Genomic DNA, 25,817 nt, shown 5'->3' with positions numbered 1-25,817 from the left:
CTCACGTCTCTTACATAAGGTGGCACAGTACAGTCAGCCTTCCCTCTCCAAGGATGAGAAACTTGCAGGTTTGGAGAGCCATTTGTACATTAAGCACAAGTCTTAGAGATGGTAAAAAGTTAATTGGAATTGGCAGTGGCTGTTTTTCTTCATCCTTGAAGAAAACCCTAGTCATGGGCCCAGTTCACACAGGTCAATGTCTCCCTGAATTCAGCCATTAACAGAAAGAAACTAGAATATTGGACAGTGTCAAATCCAGAGCCTAGGAGGTAGCCTTTCAAGGGCACTGTGAGGAGGTTTATGAAATGGGGTCGATTGATTAACAGGACCTCAACTCCAAACCAGGCTATGCCAGTTATTCAGTCTGTGATCTCTCTGGCTCTCTTCCCCTTCTGTAAAATATGTATAATAATTTCTGCTTTAACTACTTGTGAAGATTTTATTGTGAGATGCAAATATAACAGGTGATGTGAAACTTCCCTATTTGATCACTAATCAGCTAATTACTTTAGTGGTTATGTGGCCCACCATCCTCTTGCCCCTCCCCATCACCTCTTTATCCTTAATTTTTTTTATCCTTAATTTAAAAAAAAAAGGCACCATCAATTCTAAGACATTTCACTTTATTTAAAAGAAGCCAATATACAGGATATAAAGGGCATGATATTTACAACAGTACAGTAAACAGGTTGGTTTCCGGTAGGATCAGTAGTCTTTCAATGAATATAAACCCCCCGTTCCCCTTGACGCTAGACCCAGCTGGCAGACAAACAGCAACAGTGGGGTAGGATGGGACTTCAGGATAGAAAGTCTCCCTGGATGGGGCTAAAAATCAGGTAGATGCTAAAATGTCCACGAAGGGGTCTGTGGGTGGGGTTGCCTTTGCCTCATCTCTTTGAGGGCTTGGCAGAGGGAATGGTGAGGGATTTAGCCTGAGACTAACAAGCAGCCCACCCCGAGCCTGGAAATCTTCCACTCATGGAAAATTCCCTTCCAGAGAGAATCTGCCTTTACTGACACCCACCTGGCTGCTTCCAGACTCCCCACTCTAGGAGAGTGCCCTCTAGAACCAGAGCTTGGTGTCTCAAGGTGGAGGACCCAGGAAGCTCCCAGCACCCTAGTTCCTCATCCAGGTCCCTGGAAGAGCACAGCAAGGACTACATCCCAGGCCTTGGCCTGGGGTTGGCACAGCCAGGGCTGGGCTGTAGGCATCTCATGGCATTTGCACTCCTGCTCCAGCTGCCTGACAACCTTGGACCCACGGAGGCCCAGGCCCCAAGGAAGCTGTGGGCTCCGTGAACCAACAGCCCATTGCCACCCACACCCTACTGCTTCTCAGCTCTCTCCAAATACAGCCGACCTGGCAATGGATCTTGGCAGACCAGAGTTTGAGCAACTAATCGGAGCCCACCTTCTGAAGCAGAGCTTGTCCCCTACCTAGTGCCCCCCTTCCCTCCCACCACCCACCTCCGTTCTGAATTCCCCACTGTCCACCCACTCCCACAAGTGCCCAGCCCCCTGGACTTCCAAGGACCAAGGAGCTGGGGGATCAAGGGAGAAGGAAATGAGGTGAGGGGTGACCTACACTCTGCTGAAGCCACTCGTGGGTGTGGATGAGTAGGTGGTGATGATGCGGAGACAGGTGAGGGGTACTGATTATATTAAATCCAGCAGCAACATGCATCTTGTCCACAGAAAAATGCTGGGCTACCATAACTGCCTACCCTAGATTTTAAAAAAAACGTTCATAAAAATAGATGAGAGTCTCTTCCTTTATAAATAGATTACATTTAGCTTAAGTTACACCTTATATGATCCCCTGCCCCACACCCTCTCCCCCATCCCAAGCCAAAGTGGTCTGATTCTCCACAGGTCATATGAGCTACATCCACAGAGCTAAATCCATGATGGACAGGCCCGTCAGACACCTCTAGACATACTGCCACAAGAAAACAAAATGTGTTTACTTGCAAATCATTTTTTTCCCTGTTCAGAGTCTCAGAGAAGTATGTGTATGTGTGTGTGTGTGTGTGCTCCACAACCAGGGAGCCCAAAGGAAGCTACTCTCCCTGTCCCTCCCCAATCCTCTCTTTTTATAAAACCCCCCAAAATAGGAGAGTGAGAGAGGGCAGCACAGGAGAGCCCATCTGAGACCAATTCTAAAATACCAATGTCAATATGACACTGGGCTGAGAAATAGAAAACCAAAATTACGTATTTACATCTTTACAAAGGATGGACCAGTTCATCCCGACTGGACCTGGTGCTGCCCCAGCGAGCGTTAGGGTCTTTCTCGGCAAGCTGTGGGCCCATGGCAAGGGTACAAGCGGGGCCCACTGGCAACTAACTCAAAAAAGAACTTGGTGGGGAGGGAGGCAGCCAGGCCAAAACCAGGATCGCACCCTGAAGGCAGGTCACTAACACTCTTGTTGTCCCCCCATCCACCAGCCCCAAGTCCTTGCTCCCCAGCGAGAACAGCTATTGAAAACCAGCAAGATGGATCTTTCTAGCCAACATCTGACTCTGGCTCCTGCCATTTCCATACTCCCCAGATAAATTCAGAGTACGCTAGTCCTCAAAGACAAATATCCTATGTATCCAAGGGGGAAAGCAAAAATAATACCATTGGACAGCAATCACCATGGTAACCTTAGTTACCCCCCAATACTTACATTGTTGCCTAACTGTCTTAACTCTAAAGATAGGTCTGTCACCCTCCCACCACCTTGAGGAAAAACCCGGGGCAGGCCTCCACTCTGCCTACCTGTCCATGGAATTCAATGCCTCCCTCACCCTGGGCAGAGGAGGCCTAAGAGGCGGCCAGTTTCCCAGCCTCCCAGAAACGGAAAATCTTTTCAGCAGCTGAGGTCCAAGCCCAACTGGCTCTGATAACCTTTGGTTAAACTAAAACTAAAACTAAAACAACAATAACAATAATGACAATAATAATCTGATATGTTTGAACCCTGTAACCTTGAGAACAAGTGTCAGTGAGGAGGAGGGGAAGGGGTGATCTCTCCTCCGAAACCTCGTCCCTCCACGTACCCAACAAGGGACTATTTGGCTAATAAGAGATTCTGGGAATGGAAGACTTTCAGCCAGACTTTCACAGGGAAAGAGCAGGAGGTTCCTCCACAACAACAACAACAAAAAAGGAAAAAACTCACAATAAAGGCCACCAAGTTCTGATAAATAAAATTACACACAATCACTAACAATCTCCTCTCTCTCCATATATATATATTTATATAATATGAATATTATGTACAACGATTTTAAGACTGAAAAACAGGTGGGGGAAAACGGAAGAGAGAGGAAGTCCTTACAGATCACTGGTACCCTGGGAGAGAAAAGACAGCGGGCCTGATCTACACAAGGCCAGATTTCCCCCTCTGCCTGCAGACACAAGCAGTGGGTAGCAAGGAGCTCTGGTCCTTGGGCACATTTTGCTCCTCTGACCTCCAGGGGGAGCTCCTGGGCCAACAAAAACAAAAATCAGCAATCACACCCACAGTAGTGGGTCCAAAAAGAAATTTAAAAAACGAGCAAAGCTGGCTCTGCTGGCCCCAAGCTGAGATCTGGGGGTGGCCGCCACACAGTGCCCTTTGACTCAGGCCCTCTCAAGTCTGGGGAGATATGGCTCAGCTGAACTCCCCAACTGGTCAATCAGTGAATTATGGAAAAAGGTGAGCTTATGTCCATGAGCAGAACAAGGACGGCTCTCACTCGAGCTCCTCCTCTCACCACCTCCTCTGCCAGCAGCCCCCGCTAGCTCCCTCCCCTTCCCTTCCCAATGCCTGCCAGTGGCCAAAGAGTGGGCCACTGCGGGCACCGTGGAGAAGCAAGATGGCGGCGGACGGTACCGACCCAGCTCCGAGGTGGAGGGGCTAGATACCAGGCCTGGCCCCCTCCAGACTTTCTCACAGAGAAATTACAGATCGATAACCCCTTACTGTTGCCTGGGAAAAACATCAAGTCATCAGGGCAATAAGAGACCCGCTCCCCAACCCCAACCCACAGAGGTCCCAAGAAAGCAAGCAGTCAGGTGGCCGAGGGCCTTACGGGGCCCAGGCCTCACTAACGACCTTGACCAAACTCCCTCCCAAGTCAGTGCTCACCCCCAGAGGTTGCGAGAGAGATCGCCCTAGCTTCCTCCCTCCCAGCTCCAGGGGAAAACCAGGGATCTAGGAGAGGGCCTACCTTCCACAATGGGTATAAGGCAAGCTGCTTTTTTTTGTTTTGTTTTGTTTTTTGCATAGTAGTTTAAACACAGTGAGGTTCCGCCTTCCCCCACAGTGCCTTGTCCCTCTGCTTTGCCACTCGATCCAGAAAGAAAAGAAAAATTTGTCTTCCCTCCCTCCTTCCATCTTTTCTCTCTTTCAGCTCCCAGGCCTGGAGAGCTCGCAAAGGCCAACAGCTCCTTCCTGGGGGGAGGTGGGCCATCCCAAGTCCAACTCCAGCAGAGGAGGGAGGGCAGAGCTTCTGGCCAATCAGAGGAGCAGGTGGGAGGGTAGAAAACGGCATTGTACCACTCCAGGGGCCCCCCCGCCCTCACCTTAGAGTTTTGTATAAAAACACCTGCTAGGAATAATTCTTTGGAGCTCAAAGTGGCTCAGCTTAAGGGAAAAGGCACAGTTAACACTGCATCGTCCGGACAGAAGTCTGTATCTGTAATGTGGAGAACAATAGAAATTGACAGCACCATTCCTTGGGTGGGTGGATGGAGGAGGGGCACTGGTTGGTGGTGGGCGGAAGGAAGGAAGGAAGCAGCGGTCCCTTGGGGCCTCCAGAGAAGGGAGGGCATAGGAAGTCTGCGTGGCGAGGGCTGGAGCCCCACTTCCTGGCCCCGTGGGGAGAGGCGGGCAGAGGCCCCATCACCAAGACCACCAGGCACGGGCTGGGGGACCTCAGTCATCAGCTGACCATGGGCTCCACATCCGCCTCCCGCTCAAACTCATCCTGGATCTCGTCTGTACTTCCTGAGTCGCTGCTGGCCATGGAGCTAGGCGACGGTGAATTCCTGGAAGGCACAAGAGAATGGGGGACATCAGAGGGCAGCCTGAGGACCTCTGAAGGGATTCAAAGAGCTGGAAAGATGGAGCAGCCATTCCTAGAAAACCTAGCCTCAGAGGGGGATCCTGCCCCGAGGCCCACTTGCCTTGCACCACTTGCCTTAGAATCTTCAAAGCCCAGGAGCTGAACATGGCCATAGAGACCTATTGGGACGCCCTGCACCCGCCTCTGTAATTGCTTGGTCCTGAGAGCTCCTTGGGAGCAGAAACCACGGGTCAAGCTCAGTTTTTACACTCCCATCACCTAACACACGTCTGGACAATTAACTCAGAGCCCAAAGGGAGGCCACACAGGACAGTGGTTTTGAATCCTCACTCTATCACTGCTGAGCTGGGGGGCCTGGCACAAGCTATTTTCCCTGCCTACGGGGCACTCCTCCATCCCAACAATGGAAATAACAACAGTGGCTTCTGGGAGTCAATGAGCTAAAGGTGACATGCTAATAAGCCCAGGGCCACACACACGCAACCTCCCCCTGCCTCTCCCTCTCTTACAGCCCAAACAACGGCCTGCAAGACTGTCGTCATGATAAGAGAACAATTATAATTAATGGATCTGTGCTCGATGCCAAGCATTTTATGTGTATTATCTCATTTTATTATTAGCATGTCTGTCTTCCCCGAAAGGCTGCGTGTTCCTTGAGGGCAGGGGCTCTGTCTTGGTTCTGGTGTCCCCCAGCAAATAAAAGAGGCCTGATGCATGTCAGTCTCCCGGGGACAGACCCACATGGCCTCGGGTTGGAAGACGGGAAAGGAAGGAAAATGGCTTCCTAAGGACACACGTGAGCCCCGGCCACCACCTCCACCCACCAGCTCAGCAGGAAGTGGGGCGTGGGCTCCAGGAGGGCCAGGGCTGCGAATGTTCTGCTCATCACTGTATCCCCATGGCTTTGCACAGAGCCAGCCTTCAACAGTAGCTGTTGAATCAATGGGGGCAGGGTTGTTGTGAGTGGTCACGTGAGATTAGATGTGTGAGGCATTGACACATAGTAGGAGGCTAATAGTCATCGGATGCATGGATAGGTGGACGGACGGATGGACCAATGGCCTGGGCAGATGAAAACACCAGGCTATAAGTTGCAGCCCCACAAATCCCGCCACCCACCCCAAGGATGCCACCACTGCATTGCCAGGGAGGACAAGGCCAGGTACCTGTCTGCAGAGCCTTTGATGAGCCGGCGGCAGGTCTCCATCTGCACGTCCAGGCCCCGCTTCATGCTGCACATCTCCATGTACTCATGCAAGTGTCGGTTCATGTCGCTCTTGGCCGTGGCCAGCTCCAGCTGAGAGGAACCAACGTGGCATAAAGGGGAGGCCAAGTCATCCTCCCTCCTAGCAGACCACTCAGCAACCTCCCGTCCTCCGTGGTGGTGGCAGCATCGGGGCCACCCCAGGACACCACGCCCTCAGGGCCCTCCCTCCGCTCTCTGCTCTCTACATACTGGTGCAGGGCCCCTAGAACCACTTCTGGTGGAAGGTGAATGGTTGCTTAGCAACTACTGGGGCAGCCCTAGCAACTCCACCCTGTCCAGCATCCCTGCAGTCCTTTCTGTGGACGGGATTAGAAAAGTTCTGAAGCCTCTCGTGTTTCTGACCCTTCTCCTCTACCAAGTGATACATCCCCCAGGAAAGGAGCTGGCCTTCTCTTTCTCCAGCGTGACAACAGCAGTGACTCTCACTGATAGATGTGGCCCAGCACACAGGCTCCAGAGCTGGGAGAACTGGGCTTACAGGCTGCTTCCTGGCTGGGGGGCCTTGGGCAAGTCACTTGGTCTCTTTTAACCTCAACTCCTCCTCTGTAAAGTGGGGCACACAGTACCCACTGCATAGCGTGGAGGCACCCAGGTCCCTCTAGGTACATACATAAGGTATGCAGATACCAGGGAGGGTGTATTTTTAAAGGGCTGAGTGCCCAGTGTCGCTTGATGTCACTCAAATGTCAGTTCTCATTATTTTGAGATCATCATCTCAGTCAATAACTTAAAAAAAAAAACCTCTCTGGGGCCAACATGGATCACCACCCCCATTTCACAGATTAGGAAACTAAGGCCCTAAGAGGGGTGTGACTTGCCCAACACTAGGCAGAGAATCAGCAGATGTCCTGACTTCCGATCCTGCATCTGCCTCGCTCTCCCAGCCCCTGTCCACACGGGCACCTAATCACCGTGAGTCTCGGGGGTCACAACCGGGTGATGTGAACCAGCTAAGGCCTCACCTCGATCTGGCCTATGGTCTCCTGGTACTCCTTGTCTCTCGTCTTGAAGAAGGATTCAGTCTCATGGATCAAGTTGCCCAGGTTTTCCTCTTGCTGGGGAAACAGAACAGAGGGGACAACTTAGCTGGGTGGTAAGGGCTGCAGGGAAAGAGTGGGGGATGCGGGATCGTGGAAAGGAAGTGCTCCCAATGCCTACCTCCCAGCCTCTAAGAAGCCATGCCCGGCTCACCTCGCCCTGCAGGTCAATGCTCGGATTGCAGTTAGTGAAGTCCTCCCAGAGCAGAAGCGTATCTTCGTTCTCCTCCCACGTCAGGCTGTCACAGTCATCATCGAAATCAAAGGTCTCCCGCCTGTTGGGGGGGACACAGGAGGGCATGAGTGAACAAAGCCAGGCTCCAGAGGCCTGGACAGGGGAGAGCAAGGGACACTGCCCTGATGACTGGGCTCCTGCCAGGTGGCCATCCAAAAAGGCAGGGGCGGTGGCCAAAGGGGACGCATGCCTTCTCCTTGGAGTTTAACTCTTTTCAAATGCAGAGTGTATTTACATATTATTTATACAATTTAAAATGTATATTCCTAAAGATGCCAGGCTTTCATTAATGGAGACTAAAGATATTTTCCTCCCAAGTTCAATCTTGTGACTGTTTTCCTTTCATTTAATAACTCATTCCCGGAGCCCCTGCTATGCCTGAGGTGATTCATATAACCTTTTCTGCAACTTGACAAGGTGGGTATTATTATTATTCCCATTTTACAGATGAGGAAACTACAGCTCAGAAAGAATAATTCCCTTGTCCAAAGCCGCACTAAGCTAGGCTGTACCAGAAACTAGGGCTGATAGAAAAGAACAAAATAATGCCATTTGTAGCAACATGGATGGACCTAGAGATTGTCATACTGAGTGAAGTAAGTCAGAGAAAGACAAATATCCTGTGATATCCCTTATATGTGGAATCTATAAAAAGGGTACAAATGGACTTCTCTACAAAACAGAAATAGAGTCACAGATGTAGAAAACAAACTATGGTTACCGGGGGTAAGGGAGGGAGAGATAAATTGGAAGATTGGGATTGACATATACACACTACTATATATAAAATAGATAATTAATAAGAACCTACTGTATAGCACAGGGAACTCTACTCAATACTTCGCAATGGCCTACATGGGAAAAGAATCTAAAAGAGTGGATATATGTATAACAGATTCACTTTGCTGTGTCCCTGAAACTAACACAACATTGTAAATCAACTATACTCTGATAAAAAATTAAACAAAAAAAAAGGAACCTAGGGCTGAAAGCCAGATCTTTCTGTTTCCTACGGCTTCTTCCTGCCCATCAAAACATCACCAAGCACCTATCATGTGCTGGGCACGGGACAGGCCACCATGCATGTATTAAAATGCAATTCATTCCATCCTCACAACAATCCTGTCAGGTGAGCATGACTGTTAGTCCCATTTTACAGGGAAGGAAATTGAGGCTCAGAGGGATTAGGTGGACTTCTAGAATAATACATGCTGGAAATCAGACTTGAATGCAAAGCCTGAGCGATTTCTGGCCTTCCCTATTCACTAGAACTGGAAGTAGGGTGATGGACCATACAGGTGTGCCTGGGACTGAAGGGGTTCTGGAGGTGTACTGGTTACCCCAACTGGAGGGGACTGTAAAAATCATTCAGCCCAATATGCCCATTATCCAGATGGGAAGGCTGAGGCCTGCAGGAGTTAAATTGCTCGACCTGGTGAATCAGCTGCAGAGGAAGATGTGGGTCCCAAGTCCTGATTCCCATCCCAGGGCTCTCCCCACTGCCTACGCTCACTCCTTCAACTACTTTCTGGATCCTACAGGGCACTGCTCCCAACCTGCTGACAATGGACCAGGCTGGAGCCACCGGGCAGAGCCCAAGAGCACCCCCGGGAGCCAGGTTCCCCACCAAGAAGCGGTTCCTGCGGGAGCCTGCAGGTGGCTCCCTGCAGCCAAGGACCAGAGCTGGGGCAGGGCTGCAGGGTGAGGCGCTGCCCACACCCCGCCCCCCACAGCAAGACAGCTTGGGGCGAGCCCCTGGGTCGAGCGTCGTCGACCCATCGCCACCTCACATACTAGACTGCTGACCTCACTTCCTTCCCAGCAGCTGGGACAAGAAGGAAACCCCAGCTGAGTAATGGGGAACTAGAAAGGATAGGAAGCTGCCTGCACAAGAGAGAGGGCTGGGAAGAGGCGCCCCCCTCCCCCCCAGATCTGGAGGGCGGGGCTGAGCAGGAAGGCCGGCCACAGTGCAGAGAAAGTAGCAAATTTCTCCCCTTCTCCTGGGCCTGAAGCCCAAGCAACTGATTTTGATCAAAACAAAACAGCCCTGACACGGGTGCATTCATTATTCAAGGAGCTCAGAGGAGCCGGCCCGGGGCAGTGGGGGCTCTAGCTTGGGTCTCAGCCCGCAGCCCGTGGAGATGTCAGCGGGAGGGGGCCAGGGCCCTGCCCTGGTGCCTTCTGCGTGGCATTGGCTAGAACTACAAGGGTGGAGGGGTGATCAGAGGTTGGCCGTTTTTTTTTTTTTTTTTTTTTGAACTAGGCAACTTTACAACCAGATCAACCTAATTGGATACTGAACCCAGTTCAGACCTGTCAACGCTCAGGTGCCCATTTTAGCAGCATTGGAAAGAAAGCTCTTTCATACACCTGGGAGCACCGCTTTTTAGCTCACGCCACTTCCTGGGCAGTCTATGGATTCCTGGTGACTTTATGAAAACCAGGGACAACACTTTCTTCAAAGCAGCCCTTTAATTCAACCAAATGAACCCAGCCTGGGTCTCTGGGGCATACAGCCCTGCCCTACACTCAGAAATGCCCACAGCAACGTTCAGAAAACCTAGACCCGACCAAGGGTTCTGTTCCAAAGCCCCTCTCATCAGCGAAAGATGAGACTATGAGAACTGGGTGTGGGGGGAGATGGTAAAAGATGAATCGAGGGTCTAGGAATCTCCTTGTCACCCTCAAAACAGCAAAGCCCCAAACACAGCCCCATCTCCATGTTGTTTCAAGGGAACAGCAAGTATAGGTAAGTGCTGGGCAAACCCATCCCACCCAGGTCCGATTCCCGTCTTCCTGACAAGTCACCAGGGTGGGGAAGGTGTGGCAAGGAAACAGAAGAGGAAATCTCTTCCGAGCACGAAGACAGTGCTGGACCGGGAGTCAGGGGCCCGGCTCTGTCCTGACTTGCCCGGCCCTCTCTGAGCCTCATCTGTGCAATGAAGGGGCTGGGCAGAGTGATCTTGGGACTCTACCATGCTAGGCCAGCCTCCAGCATTGCAGGAAGCATTAGGAGAGGCCTGTGCCCCTGGCTTTGGAAATAAGTACGATGGCAGGAGCGCCTGCTGAGAGGAGGGGCCCTCCTGGAGGGGCCTGGAAGGTCGGTGATGGCCATCAGAGGCGAGCACTCGAATCCAGCCAGCCCCGCGGCTGGAAGCTCAGGACTCCAGAGAACGGACATCAGGCCAGAAAGTGTGCTGGGCCCTGAGACTCAGACGCAAGGGGTGGGGGAGGTAGGGGTGGGGAGGGAGGACTCCAGTCCTGGGCAAAAGCTGAGTTCCCAGGGCTCAGGGGAGAGAGCAGGCAAGAGCAGGCCAGTGGGGCAGGGGGAAAGGTGGACTCCAGAGACCCAGTCCCAGCCTGCTCTCTGACTCAAGGCCCTTAGGTGAGTCAGCCAATGCCCACAGCTGCACCCCTACCCTCCCCAAGCCCACACCGGGATCCTCTACGGATTAGAGCCAAAGATGGATCAGGATTGCAAGTATAGCACTGGGGACACCAAGGCTACAATGCATCCCTGCCCCGGATGACCGTACGCAGCCAGGTTCTAGTAAGTCAGCTGTCCACAGGGGTGGGAGAGGGCTGCCCAGACTGGTAGCCCCTGACCATTTCCCATCGTGGCAAATGTTAAGCTACTAATATGCCATCGCTAAACCTGGAGTGGGCAGACATGCATACAATCAGCTTTCACAAGCTGGCACAAGCCAGCTCCAGCCCACACTGACCATACCCAGCCCAACTCTGCCACTAACCCGGGCAGCAGCTCATCCCAAGGGAAAACAAAATTGTAACTCTCTATGGTGATGGATGTTAACTAGACTTATTGTGGTGAGCATTTTACAACATATACAAATACCAAAACATGATGTTGCATATCTGAAACTAACAGAATGTTACACGTCCGTCATATTATCTCAATACAAAAAAAAAAAAAAAGAACTGCCCACAAATAGGACCACCATTGCCAATCTGACCCTTTCTGAAAACGTGAAACTCCGAATCCAAATTCTTTCAGAGCACGTGCTGGCCAAAGAAAACATCTGCAGGCTACTTCCGGTTTGCCACCCCTGCCCTGCCCAACCTGGGGAAACGGAGAGGAGGCCCCAGGCAGCAGGGATACTCACAGCTGGTTAAACATGCGTTTCATCTCGTCTGTGATGTTCATGGAGCCGACCTCGTCATCTGAGAAACGGTTCACCTCCCCGTCCTGCTCAGAGATGTCATCATCCGAAGCCACCTTACGCTCTTTCTTTTTGGGGACCACCTGACCCGGAAAGGAAAAGATCAAGGTCACTGGGAGGCTCTGCTGGGATGGAGGGCGGGGTGGACTGGGAAGGGAACCGGCGTCCCATAGGATGGATGGAGCATGGCTGGTGCGGCCACTGCTTGATGCCGGGTCCTCTAAGAAGCGGGCGGCGTTCGCAGGAAGCGTGAGGTGGGGAGACATGCAGGATGGAGGGGCAGATGGCCTGGACCCTTCCCTGCCCTGGGAGGCCTGGCGGTTGGGCTAGCTCAGCTCACCCCTTCACCAGAGAGGCAGCCCCATCATTTGGGGTGAAAAGCAGGCCAGACTGGGGCACTGAGTCGCCTGGTATGTCTCAGAGGCAGCCAGAGAGACGGAGAAGCCCTTACAGAGGCGCAGATGGCTCTGCACTTCCCAGAGCCCTCCTGTTCACATGCAAAGTTGACAGGCAGGCAGCCCCAGGTTCAACAAGCTCCCTCCACTCCAAGCAGACAAGACACGACAAACCAGACGAAGGCTGAAATGGTCCCTTGCTTCCCCACAAAGGGGCGGCAAGAAGGCACGAGGTGGACAACGGGCCCCAGGGAAGCCCAGACCTCACCCCACTACATCCAAAGTCACATACTTAAAGCGACAACACGCCATACTGCCCTGGGCTCAAGCAAAAGCCAAACCACAACCCAAAACTCAAGCAGCAGCCTTCAGAGAATGACGCACGCCCTTTGGGCAGCTGGACCGGCCCCCAAGCCCTCCCTGGAGGACATTTGCCAGTGCTAACCCATCGCCTTCGCTTGGGACACACCCAGTCCCTTGCCGGTTGGAGGCGGGGTGGGGGGGACGGTACGGAGTGAGTCTCGATGTGGGACTGAAAGAGTCAACAGTCAACAGCTCCTCTTCTGAATTCTGAGGCTCGTGGACCAGGGCTCAGGCCAGCTCACCCAGTGCTCCCATAGCCTGGCCAGGGCTCCCCGACCATGGCATTTGTAGCCAGCTCCGGCTCCCAGAGGAAGAGGCAGGAAGCAGGGCAGTGGACACAGGGTGGACGGATGGACTGAGCCCTGGAGGGTCCAGAGACCTGAGTCCTACTCCCAGCTCTGCCATGTCCGTCCTGGAGCCTGTCACGCCCACCACCCGCCCGGGGGAGCGGCGTCCTCAGCCATAGGATGAAGCGGTCAGCCTTGATGATGGAGTCAGACGTGCCTATGAGTCTATGCGTCCCTGATTCTACGTCTTCCTGGGGAGGCCAGAGGGCTGGGCAAACGCTACCTCGGGGGGAAGGGGCGTGGGCAGGGTGCGAGGAAAACGGGGGTTGGGCGGCCAGGCAGGGGCGGAGGGCGGTGGGCGGCTGGAAGTGGCAGCTGGTGAGCAGGGCAGCCCTAGTCACCTGGAAGATCTTGGACACGTCTTCCGAGTTCCGCTGCTGTGCGACATCGCACAGCTTGGCCGTGATATCGATTCGGCGGCAGATGTCCATGTCCACCTTCATGGCCTTTTCTTGGATCTTTGTGTCCAGGTCTGTCATGGGCTGCAGGGAGGACAGCAGGGGGTTACGTGAGCGAGGGATGGAGCAAGCATGGGGGTGGGGAGGCACTCCCAGGCTCCGACTGGACAGAGGGGTGGGGAGACCCCCAGGTGTCGGGCGGGAGGCCCCGCGGTCCGAGGGGGTCCTTGAGCCTTTTCTGGACTTGAAGGGTCGGGCCAGCTGCTCGGGTTCAGGGCAGGGGGCGGAGGGACTGTGGGAGCCTAGGGCTTCGGCGCCAAGTGGACAGTGTGTTTGCTGGTCACCCTAAGGGCTGGAAGGCATCCTCTCAGCAGATACAGCGTCAGTGTTTATTTTGTCAGAGCAGAGAAAAAAGAAAGACAAGTCCCACTGCTGAAAGACCCCCCAACTTTCCCACCGGGCCTGCTGTACCCCACAAAAGAGATTCCTCCCACGGCTGACGGTTGGGGCTGCCTAGGATGGGGGGTCCACTGGACCCCGGTGAGGGGAAGCCACATGGCCTCTTCCAGCCACCCCAGCTCCACGCCTCTCGGGACCAGAACTGCTCCAGGCTGAGTCACCTGGACTGGGCTCCTTCTCCTTTGTGGAGACTCTCTCTACATACTAGCCACTGCTTGAAGGTGGCAGGAAACCAGGTCCCCAGTAGGAAGAAGGTCCTTGCTGCCACCAGCTGCCCCTGCCCACGGTTACTCAGAGGGGCTCCGATCGTCCCAAGGATGTGCACACTGGCCTGTCCCGACTTTACAAAGCAAACCCTGCTGAAGGCCGCTGGCCCAGGGAGCCTCTCAGGCCGGCGCAGATCAGACCCGGGGTCTCCTTCAACCTGCCATTGGCCGCCACTGTGCCCAGACACAGAGGCCCATGGCCACCACCCGCCCTCACCGTGGTGAGCTGGCAGGAGATGAAGCAAACACACACAGACCATCAGAAGAGCCCCAGGGAGGGCGGGATGGGTTAAAGCAGCGGATTAATGCATCTCTACTCAGACCAAGGGAAGCAGAAGTGGGGAGGGGACAGGGAGGGGGGCCTGGTCTCCGATGCATCCGTCATCCTCACGGGTCAAACGCAGCCAGCCAGGATTCTAACTAGAAGCCGAGCTCTGGAGCCTCGGAGTGAATGAAGCGTTTTGCATGATGGCTGTGGGGGGAAGTCATGATGCCTGGGGGTGGTGGTCGGTGGCACTTACGTCACTCATGAGCCCCTTAAACACCACCAGCTCGGCCTTGAGACGCTCAATCTTCTCATTCATCTCCTCCTGGATGGCTTCTGCTTCCTGCGCTGCCTACGGGGGATGAAGATGGGGGAGGTTTTAGGGGGGCTGGTCTCCCTGTTGGAGGGGAGGGGATGGACACCTGGGTCCAGAGCCCCGGACACCTGACATCCAACCAAGCCGGGTGCCTTTGTGCCAGGGAAGGAAGGGGTGCCAAGGACCTCATCCCAGCCTGGGTCCCCGCTCAGCCCTCACTCAGCACAGGGCATCGTTCAGCCTAAAACACTTCTCCAAGGATTATTTATTGTATGGAAAAATCCATGGCAGACGTTAAGAGAAAAAGTGGATGTAAAAGGGATCCCAGTAGTAGGTCAATTCATGTGAAAATGCCAAAACATCTGACCATCTCCGATCTCCAGAATGGCAACGTCACACGTGCCACCCTAACCGAGCATGTGCCCCTCGGGCTTGTGTGTGTCCGCACAGAAAAGACCAGAAGGTCACACACCAATCTATCCACAGTGGAGCAGGGAGAACTGGAGGTGAGTTTTATTTTCTTCTCTGTGCTTTTCTCAATTTTCCAGGTATTTGACCATGAGCATGTTATGTGTATAAAGCAAAAAGTACTTTTCTTATAAAAGAAAGCGGGGTGGGGGGACGTTCATCCTTTTCCTTCCGCATATTGACATTATTTTAGTCTGTCTCTAACTTCCTTAGAAGATCAGTGTTTATTTTCTTTCTTCTTTCTTTTTTTTTGGTTATTATTTATTTATTCAGAGGATCAACACTTTAGATATCAGAAGGCAATTAAAGAGCTCTCCATGCCTTCTCATGGGGTTGCCATTCTTGTGCCCATTTGGCCGAGAGGAAAACAGAGGCCGAGAAGGTAAAGTTTGTTGCCCAGCGTACACAGCAGGCGAGTGAGAAGCAGGCCCACCCAGAACACAGAGCCACCGAGCCAGAAGAGCAGAAGAATGTCCTCATGCCCGCTGCTGAGCACCTGCCAGGGCTGGGAGCCCACCTGATGATGTGGCCACCCGCCCTCTGCAGGGCACTCAGCCCCGAGTCTGTTCCTGCACGCCAGGGGCAGCACCAGGATTCCCGTGCCCAAGCTTTTCTGCAGCTCTTGTGCTGGTGCCTTCCCAGCCCCAAGGAGGGGAGGCGGGAGAGGCCTCCGGCTCCATCGAGGAGAGACTGAGGCAGCAGGAGGTAGCAGAGCACAGAGGCTGTGCTGGGAACTGCCCCCGGCTTTGCCCCTTGGCCACGTGGTTCTCCTGTGAGCCTCTCCTGGTCGGGACCTCTCACCTCCTGCAGCGTGTCCACCATGGTCTGTAGGTTCATGCGCTTGGCGAGCTCCTCCTCCCATCTGCAAGAGACAAGAGGGACAGGTGGTCAGAGGGCGGCCTCCCCAGGCCAGTCCAGCCTCAGACACAATGCCAGCACCCACCCTGGGCCCGTCCCCGGGCTGGGCAAGGAAGGTGCAGCAGCGACTCTATCCTTGCCTGCCCCTCGGGAGCTCCCAGTCTAGGGAGCTAGATGTGTGGGACAGCCAGGTGACCCATGATACCAGGTGGTGGTGACGGGTGCCAGACTCCAGGCATGAGCACAGCACCACTGGGAGATGACGGCAGGAGGGACCGCCAGCCCCCCACACAAACTGTAAAGCACTGTACAAATGCTACTGCTCCTTCCATTCCTGTAAGACATGGTACTGAAGCTGCGCTCAGGGTCAAGGCTGCAGCCAGCACCACCTTCAGGCTCTCCTTTGCAACCACAAGAAACAAATCTGATTGTGCCAACCATCGCAATCTCGGAGTCAATTTGTCCTACAACCTACTCTAACCAACAAAGACATCTCCTACCTAGCTGTTATCATCCCTATCTTACAGATGAGGAAACTGAGGCTCAGAGAGGTTAAATACCTTGCCCAAAGACACACAGCTAGTTAGGGGGTGGGGCTGGACTTCAAACCCAGGTCTGTTTCATTACATTAAAACAAAAAATAAATATAACTCTCCCTTATTTAATGCTTATTAAGTGCCAGGCTCTATTCCAGGGGTGTTACATACGTCATCTCGTTTGTATCTATGTGGGCTGAAGTTGAACAGGAAAGGACAAAGGGGAGAAGGCACATGGGGGCTCTGAGTGTACCCCCAGCATTAACCGGAGGCAGGACAGGATGATAATAGAGTTACCACAACAATACCAGCCCACCTTAACTGAGTGCCTACTTTGTACCAGGCACCATTCTGCGTGATGTAATTCAATCCTCAAAACAACCCTCTAGCCTAGGTGCCACCATGATCCCCACGTTACGGGGGAAGCATGCAAGGAAGAGTCAGGTACCCAAGGTCAGGGTGAGGACAGGTGGGGCCAGGACTCAAACCCAGGCTGGAGACTCCAGATTGAATGCTTGTAACCCTGCCAGGCTTCCTGTAGACCCAGGACCCATCAGAGCCCTAACCCACTCCCCACCCAGATGCCCCTCCTTCCCCAGAGGGACAGGTCCTTCTCCCCCCACCCCCATCCTGGGACAGACCGACCAGGAGTTTCTCTCTTTCTTCACCCTACGGCTGCCTCCCTACATGGCCTCAGAGCAGGCAGGTCTGGAAGCCTTTTAGGATGCTGTCGGGGCCAGCTAAAAATAGGCCAGAGGGGAGGGATGGCTGAAGAGTGGGTTACGTCACCAGCTTTTGGAAACAAGAGAAAACGGATACTGTTTGCACACACAGAGGAAAATTCCTCCTCTTTCCCACATGAGACACGACGGCCCCGGCCAGGGCTCCCAGAGGACACACTCGCCACTCACCCCCCATCCCCCGTTCCCCTCGGTCTTTACCAGCCCCCAGTGGTGGTGGCCAGGCCTAGATCTTCTGTGGGCTGCAGAGTTCAGAACCCAGTGGGCAGTGGGGCTGGGATAGGGGTCCTGGCAGGGATGAGGAACACAGAGGAAGCTAAGGAGGGGCAGCAAGAGAATCTAAGGGTCTAACCCAGGTGGGATCATCTCACTGAACACCCTCGTTGTACAAATCAGAAAACTGAGTCCAGCCCCAGGCCCAGTGTGGGGAACAGGAATCCCAGGTGGGGAGAAGTTCAAGGCTGCCCTCACCTCGCCCAGCAGCATGGGGCATCTGGGGCTCCCCTCAAGGGAGGGAGGCCAAGGCCCAGACCACAGGTCCCAAGCTGAATCACCTCTACTGGCCACGCTGCCCTGAGGGGGGCAGGGGGCTCAATTCCAAAGCCGCTGAGCAGAGCAGGGACAAGGGAGAGCCCGGTGTGGCACTGGCTGCAGCCTGGCTCCTGAGGCCAGCCTCACTACTGCATCTTGCAGCAACACCAGGGGCAGCAGAGGAGTGGGCAGTGAGGGTTGAAGATGTGGGCATCCGGGGACATCTCTCCTCCACACACACTCATTTCCAAGACAGGCTTTTGGGGATAAGGCCCAGCCCCTCCTCCCTTTTCCTTTAAGCAAACTTCTTGTGAGGAAGGTGGGGCAGGGGTCAACAGACCCATTGAACAGACGGGAAAAATGAGGCCCAGCAGAGGAAAGCAACTTGTCTCAAGTCAACTCAGAGCGAGAACTTAAGCCACGTCTTTGGATCTCCAGACACATTAGCTGTAGTAGCAGCAGCCGCTGACTGGCAAGCACAGTCCGAGTCCCATGCACTGGGCTCAGTGCCTTGTACACATCTCATCGGCTTTCATGAGAATTATTAACACTCTCGGGTAAAGAAATTTTCCCCAAACCCATTTTGTAGATGAGAGAGCTGAGGTTCAGAGAGGTGAGGTAACTTGTCCAGGGTCACACAGCTAGTAAGCAAGGATGGGACTCAAGCCAAGCTCATGCTCTAAAGCATCCAGTTTCCAACTGTGATATGCATGGGAATCACCCAGGGAGCTTGTTCACGTGCAGACCCGGATCCAGCAGGTCTGGTGTGGGGCTCATTTCTAATGAGCTCCCCTGCAGAAGGCACTTCGGTGGCCCCCTCGCCTAAGCTGCACCCCAGTTGAGCTTGCACAAATGACTTCATGGGCCTTTTATTACCAGAGCTGGATAGGTGGGCAGCCGGTGCACCTGCCCCCAGCAGACGCAAGAAGGACCCCTGTGTGCTGACAGCAGCTGGCTTGACAGACCAAACCTGCTGCCTACGCTGACCTCCCCTCCCGGCCACAGCGGGAAAGCTTGGCTTTGCCGGCCTCAATGTTGACAGTGCAGAAAAGCTTTGCCCTTCAGCTGCTCTGGCTGACTGGGGTGAAAGGATGGTTGAGTGATATTTCTTAAGGCACCCCAGATGCCCTGCATTTACTGCAACTCAGCCCAGAGAGAGGGAGCATGCAGCTTAACCAAAAACTGGTCAACCAAGTTGTGGGCTCTGACATCCCAAAACCTGCTTCCCAGGCACAGCCCCCTCTCCTGACCTGGATCTGCCCACAGGAGTAAGGTTTCAGCAGGATGGAAGTTTCAGGCAGCAGGACCAACATAAGCAAAGACGGGCCAGCAGGAAGGCCAGGGAGTAGCCAGCTGCCACCAAGAGGGGACACACCTACTATGGGTCAGGGGCTGGTGGGCGTCATTTCATTTAAGCCTTTGCCCTCCTGACTTTCATGTGTGGCCCACGGCTGAGCACAGGAGCTCACACAGTGAGCTGTGAAGCTGCAGAGAAACCTCCTCCCCATTTTACAGGTGGGAAAATGAAGGCCCAGTGCACACAGAAAACTCTAGCCAAGGCCAAGACAGCCTGAATCACTTAGATCCACCCCTGCCCGCCCTGGCCCACCAGCTCATAAAACTTCCAAATTCTTTTCTCTTTCTTTTTAAATTTATTTTTATTATTTTTTAATCTTTGGCTGCATTAGGTCTTTGCTGCTGTGCATGGGCTTTCTCTAGTTGTGGCGAGCGGGGGCTACTCCTCATTGTGGTGTGAGGGCTTCCCTGGTGGTGGGCGCCACCAGGGAAGTCCCCAGATTCTTTTCTCTCGAAGGGAGTGGAGAGAGGGACATTTATTGGTCACCTTCTTGGTGGTGTACACCATGTTGGGCCTTCATATACATAATAAAAGATAAGGGACTTCCCTGGTGGTGCAGTGGTTAAGAATCTGCCTGCCAATGCAGGGGACATGGGTTCGTTTGCTGGTCCGGGAAGATCCCACATGTCGCGGAGCAACTAAGCCCATGCGCCACAACTACTGAGCCTGCGCTCTAGAGCCCGCGAGCCACAAATACTGAGCCCACGTGCCACGACTACTGAGGCTGCTCTCTAAAGCCCGTGCACCACAACTACTGAACCCGTGTGCCACAACTACTGCAGTCCACGCACCTAGAGCCGGTGCTCCGCAACAAACGGAAGCCACTGCATTGAGAAGCCCACGCACCACAACGAAGAGTAGCCCCTGCTCGCCGCAACTAGAGAAAGCCCATGCGCAGCAACGAAGACCCAACGCAGCCAAAAATAAATTAATTAATTAATAATAAAAAAAGATAAAATATCACTTAATCCTCCCCTAAGGATGGTCCCCATTTTGCAGATGAGGAAACAGAGAATCAGAGGTAACTTGATTCCCCTTTCCCTCCCTCCTCTTCAGCCTTCTGAAATCTATCCATTCTCCCAGGCTTGTCTCAAATGTCATCTCTTCCCGGAGCCTCCGCAGCCACCTCCATTGTTCTCCCTCCTTGAGCTCAGGCTTGAGGCAGCAGACCTCAGGAGGCCATCTTTCCCAGGCGGCTTGGCTGTGGCGTGTCATCAAGCATGGCTCTCACCCAGAGCCGGCCCACGATGCCAGGGACCGCGATGGACCACCCTCCATCTTCTCTACCTCCAAAGAGTGCTCAGGACCCAGATCTAGCTCCTGCCCCGACCACATCACAGGGACCTTCTCTCGCCCCCAGCATCCTCTCACTCTCCCCCCATCTGCAGACACCCTTCAACAACAGCCTTGTAGGCATGCCAGCTCCTCAAAACGCTCTCAGGCTGTGGACGCTCACGCCAGCCTCTGAAGCAGGTGGGATGGATGATGGCGGTGGTGATACTGACGCTGCTTGACGCTCAGGATGATGATGATGTGATGGGGCAGCTCACACAGACTGAGTGCTTACGATGTGCCTGGCACCGTCCTCAGGGGCTTCACAGGCAGAGCCTCATTTTCGTTTCACAGTAACCTCTAAGTCGGGTTATTATTTTCTCCGTGTCGTTGATGAAGAAGCTAAAGTCCAAAAGCACGAAGCACCTCCCCCCAAATCACACAGCCAGCAAGGGGGGGTTGTTTCTATTTTACAGAAACGAGAGACTCAGAGAAGCTCCAGAAGCCGAGGCTGAAAGGGGACCAGGGTTCCCCTAGGCCACGCCTCTGAGTGTACAGATAAGGACACTGAGGTGCAGGTCGCCCAGGGAGTGGACAGCAGAGTGCCCTCCCCTCCCCCAGCCCAAGCGGCGCTCATGAGGAGCGAGGTGGAAGGACACGAGTCTGGACCCCAGCTCTGCCTCCCCCACTCAGAGCCTCCATCTCTCCATCTGTCAGTGAGACACAGTGTGAGCCCAGCATACCCCAGGCTCGCTCCAGAAAAGCCACTCTGTTCCCACACTCTCTGACGGTCATGTGACTGGCCCCCAGTCACGGGCTGGTTCTGGCTGGACTGGACCCCAGGGCCCATCTCCCAGCCCCAGCCCAGCCTCCTGCCCCTGGACTCAGTCACTCCAATCCCCCTGCTTACCAGTGTCCAAACCCGCTGGGTGTGACCCACAACACGGCAGTGCTGGATGAGGGTTAGTCCTGGGGGGCCTCTGTGCCAATGCAAAGGACTGGCCGGGGCTCAGACTGGGGAGCCCACAAATCGGGAATGTGAATGTGGGTACAGGTAGCACCCTGGTGCCCAGGCCAGGTGCCCTGGCCTGTTGGAGCACAGAGGAATCATGGGGGAGACACCTGTTCTAGGTGGGAAAAGGGGCACAGGAGGGCTGCCACTATACAAGTCATCGGAGGAGTCGGGTCTAAAGCTGGGGGGCTGCCCACTCCCCCAGCCGGAGAACTGTGCTCACTGCTGTTCTCCCTGCACCTAAACCCACCCACACTTGGTAAGGAGTCAAAGAGTTATTGAATGGATTTGTTGAATGAATGAATGATCCCAGCCGCAATCACTCCTCAGCCCCACTGCTTGCCCCTCCCCAGCCAGGGCCCCTTGGACATCCTCAATCTGCACAGCCCCAGCTTGGGGACTCGGCTGCTCCGTCCACTGGCTCCTGAGCTTCCCCTGGGAGAGGCCAGGCCAGCAGGAGGGTGGGCCAGGGCAGGAAGTGGGCAGGGAGAAGGAGAAAGCTTCCCTCTCCCACTTCCCACAGCTCCAGGCCCGGGATGGGAAAGCAGGGATGTCAGGGCAACGAGCGGGGAGAGGAAATGACTCCCCAGCCCTACACCGCTGCTGAGATCTCGGCGGGGCTCAGCCACCATCTTAGCAGAAGGAGCACATGTGTGAGAGGTGGCCAGGAGGGGGAGGTAGCTGCCCCGCCTCAGCCAGATGTGGTCTCCCCGCATTCCTGAGGAACCACCGCTGGACCACGTGATGGACGGGAAGTCTCAGCAAGCCACTGGGGGGAGGGGATTGGCAGCTTCAATGCCAGTCCCCACCCCCAGCTGACACTCAGGGCCAGTGTCTCCCCTCCCCCATCAGCTCAGGATGACACACAGACCCACCGGAAAGGGGCCACAAAGCCTGGCCTACTGAGGGGCGGAAAGCCAAGCTGAAGTCACTGGCAGCGGGACTGACTCACAGATTTTGCACTTCCTGTGCACTCACAGAAAGAGGCTCCGGGGCTCTAGCTCCAGAGGAAAGTGGGTGCAGCCCCAGGAAAACAACTTAGGCTCCTGGGATAGCCCTGGGGCTTCTGAAAAGAAAGTCCTAGAGACTCCTGGGCAGCAAGAGACTGGGTTCGAATACTGCCCCTGCCGCTTCCCAGCTATGTGACTTTGAGAAAGTCAATTAATTACCCTCTCTGGGCCTCAGTTGCCTCATCTGTGAGATGGGAAGCACACCACCCCTTTCGAGGGTGGGTTGTGAGAACTACATGAAGTGGGGTGGTGTGGGTGAAAACACCCAGTCCCACCTCTGGCACCTAGCAGACAACTGATGCTCCCACAGCTGGCTCCAGTGGCCAGACCACAGAGAGCTGGGAGGCCCTCACAGGGATGGCCCGCACACTTCCAAGGAAGGGCAGCCGCCGGCACGCCCAGGCCGACCCACTCAGGTGATGGAAAGCAAACTCAGGTGAGGCTAGGCCAGAGCTGTCAGTGGAAAACTTCATTCTGGGCCAAGCACGGGCCTTGCCTCTGGCGGAGGGCAGATGGGCAGAGGGTAATTTTCACCCGGGCACGGGGAGCTCACCCCACAGCAGCACAGCTGGCTGCAGGCTGCCGGGGGCGTGCTGGAGCCACTCCGCGCACCTGTCCCCAGGGCTCTGCGCTGCCCCTGGCTTTTGTGCGAGCCCACCCAGGTGCAGAGGTGCCTTTCCCCTCCCCGCGTGGATGTGCCTTGAGCCACCCTCGCTGCAGAGCTGGGGCTGAGCTGGGGTCCTGACTGGCAGGTCCTTCTCTAGACTTACATCCGAGCTGGAGGATGAGGCAGACCAGGGGGACCCTTTGCAGAAGCCGATGGGTAACAGATCAGAGTGGGCACGCGGCGGGCCCCCACCCCTTAGCTTCTGCTGAGCCCCCCTAGAGAGCTTCAAAATCACAACTGGGTCAACTTCCTCATGCCACGCCACCACCCTTGTTGAAAATCACAAACAATTCATGTCTGTGGCAGAAAAAAAAAATACAGATGAGCAAAAGGGCAGTGGGAGCGGGGTGGAGCCAGGCATACACGGTGAGAACCCACTTTTCTCTGAGGGAGATCCTCCTTCCGGGCAGCCCAATGCTGAAACACGTGGAGCCTCATCTCCTGACTGCCTCCTCTCATCTGCTTTGCTGTATCTTCTCTCTCCAGTAAAAAGAGGGCCGGGCCGCCCAGCCTGTGAGCCAAGAGGCCCTCCATCCCCCCGAGCCCCGCCCTCACGGGTACCTCCCGGCCCCCTCCCTGTGGACTCTGGTGCTCCCACGGGCACCCAGCCCCTCATCCGGGGAAGGGACTCCTCCCAGACGTGCCGATCCGAGGCCCAGCTGCCCAGCTGTACTCTGCTGCTCGGAAGGAAACACAAATTAAATGTCAGCTGATTGTCTCTGCAGAGGAGGTATTAATTTAATGTGAACACTTAACCAGGCCAGCTGATTCCATTACAGGCGGGCAGTAACAGCCCGGGCAGGCCAGAGCACAGGCTGGGAGCTGGTGATGGGCCGGGCTGAGCAGCCACCATATCAGGTGGGCACCTCTCCCAGCATGCTGCCACCGCGCGCACACACACACACACACACACACACACACACACACGCGCGCGCGCGCGCGCGCACACGGACTTGCTCTCAACCTGAAACACCAGGCGCCTCCAGGGATCCCAGCGGAGAGGTCTGTGCAAGGATACTCGGGGTGGGTGGGGGTCTAGGGTCCATGGGGAAGTACCCAGTGGGGAAGAGGGTTCTGGGCGAGGGGGCAGGAGATCCTGGTTCAAGTCCTGGCTCTGTTGCTAATTCACTGCACGACCCCAGCAAGACCCTTCTCCACGTGGGCCTCAGTCTCCCCATCTGTAATATGATCTCTAAGAGTCCCTCTGGATATGATGTGCAGACCCTGGATGTGGCCCTTCCTTGGAGCCCGAAAGAGGAGACAGCCTCAGGGACGTCACCGCCATCCAGAGATACCCTGGGTAACAGCATCAGGCCGCTGGCCCCTGCCCTCATCACCAGTGACCAGCAAGCAGGGGGTGGGATGGCAGCATGCACTGATTCAACGTTTGTCCACTCACTCATTCCATGATTGGTTCTGCAGCACTTGCCACGAGCTGCTCGGGCCTGATAGAATCAAAGGCTACGGGAGTCTCTACCAGCCCCACTGAGAAGGGCAGGAAACTGAGAAAGCCGTCTGCCACTGTGTGGTCCCTGGAAGGCCTGCTTACCACTAGCTAGAAACCTCAATTTCCTCCTCTGTGAAACGGGGGCAGCAATCCTACCCTGTAGGGCTCACGGACATTAAACGAGCTCGAGCAAAGGTACACAGGTGCCCTTGCTGGATGGCCATTCTCATCACTGGCATTGCCCTGCCTACGCCTGTCTGGGGGAGGCAGGGACAGGTGGGTGCGTCAGGCCTGGACCACCTAAGCAGGGACACTTCTCCATCCTGCCCTGACCCTCTGGGGATCTAGAAGCAACTGAGAGAGGTGGCGAATGAATTTTCCCAGCAAGCTGGCGATTGCAAGTCTGGCCAATGGACAGCGGTGCTGAGCTGCGTGGAGTAATCCTCACGCTCCCTACCTGTTTCAGTGACCACGGGTACCCCTTACAGGGCAGCTGGCTGGCCTCTGGGGCTCTCTGCGGGGAGCCACCAGGCCTTGAGAGAGGAGGGAGGGAGAGACCGGCAAGCCTGTCCCTGGACCGCATTCCCCAGACCCACACCCCCTCAGGCAACGAGGCAGCCTGCGCTGGGCAGGCAGCCCTGTATCTGGTCCTGTCTCTGCCCCTAACTTGCTGTGCGACCTCGGGCAAGTCCCTTCCCCTCCTCTAGCATCACTTTCCCATTCTTAATGCAATGGTGTCAAACTGGATAAGCAGTTTGATTAACACCCCACGCTGACGGCAAAGCTATCTGATAAACCACAGAGTGCCAAAGCCAGCTGGGACGTCAGCCTTTGGGTTCCAACCAGTGTGTGTAGTGGAGGGATGGGCAGGGGCTCTGGAGCCTCAAGGTCCTGGGGTCAAACCCCAGCTGTACATCTTGCAGCTCTGTGACCTGGTGCAAGCTGCCAACCCTCTCTGAGCCTCGGTAAGACCACCCATCTCACAGGGGGTTTTGCAAAGAGTCAGTGGACTCGTGTATGACAGGTGCAGTCAGTGACATCATTCTCACCCCCGTGACCTCCCAACGGCAGATGGTCCTGGACCACACTGCAAGTGACAGGGCCAGACCTGAACCCAGGACTGGCTGACCCCACAGCCTCTATGCTGCCAAAACCATCATGTTGATGATGATGAGGGGAAAGATCTAGATGCCACCATCACCTGGCTGGGGGACCAGGGGCACAGGGGGCTGGGGGTGGCCAAGGAAGCCAGATGCTGACACCCCCGATTCCACTGCCAGCAAAACCCAGCAAGTGTCCTGCTTCCGCCCGCCATGCCCCCACACGTGCCCC

The 25,817-nt window shown here is 54.9% G+C and overlaps 1 protein-coding gene across 3 annotated transcripts in view; it reads right to left on the bottom strand.

Annotated features, from left to right (window-relative positions):
- Positions 1–606: 606 nt before the first annotated feature.
- IFFO2 (intermediate filament family orphan 2) overlaps positions 607–25,817 on the bottom strand; it is a 49,173-nt gene continuing 23,962 nt past the window's right edge. Inside the window, exons 2-9 of one of the 3 annotated variants that reach the window (XM_033842328.2) lie at positions 15,857–15,917; positions 14,528–14,623; positions 13,225–13,365; positions 11,722–11,861; positions 7,517–7,637; positions 7,288–7,380; positions 6,225–6,355; positions 607–5,020 (exon numbers count right to left, since the gene is read on the bottom strand). In XM_033842328.2, coding sequence (XP_033698219.1) covers positions 4,915–5,020; positions 6,225–6,355; positions 7,288–7,380; positions 7,517–7,637; positions 11,722–11,861; positions 13,225–13,365; positions 14,528–14,623; positions 15,857–15,917 — 889 coding nt within the window. In that variant the 3' untranslated portion in view covers positions 607–4,914. The remainder of the gene's footprint in view (positions 5,021–6,224; positions 6,356–7,287; positions 7,381–7,516; positions 7,638–11,721; positions 11,862–13,224; positions 13,366–14,527; positions 14,624–15,856; positions 15,918–25,817) is intronic. The other 2 variants (XM_073795141.1, XM_033842331.2) reach the window with 2 other exon arrangements.

Source organism: Tursiops truncatus, chromosome 1, assembly GCF_011762595.2.
Source record: "Tursiops truncatus isolate mTurTru1 chromosome 1, mTurTru1.mat.Y, whole genome shotgun sequence".
NCBI classification, from domain to species: domain Eukaryota; kingdom Metazoa; phylum Chordata; class Mammalia; order Artiodactyla; family Delphinidae; genus Tursiops; species Tursiops truncatus.
The sequence above is the reverse complement of the archived record's forward strand: the minus strand, read 5'-3'. Positions and strand labels throughout refer to the sequence as shown.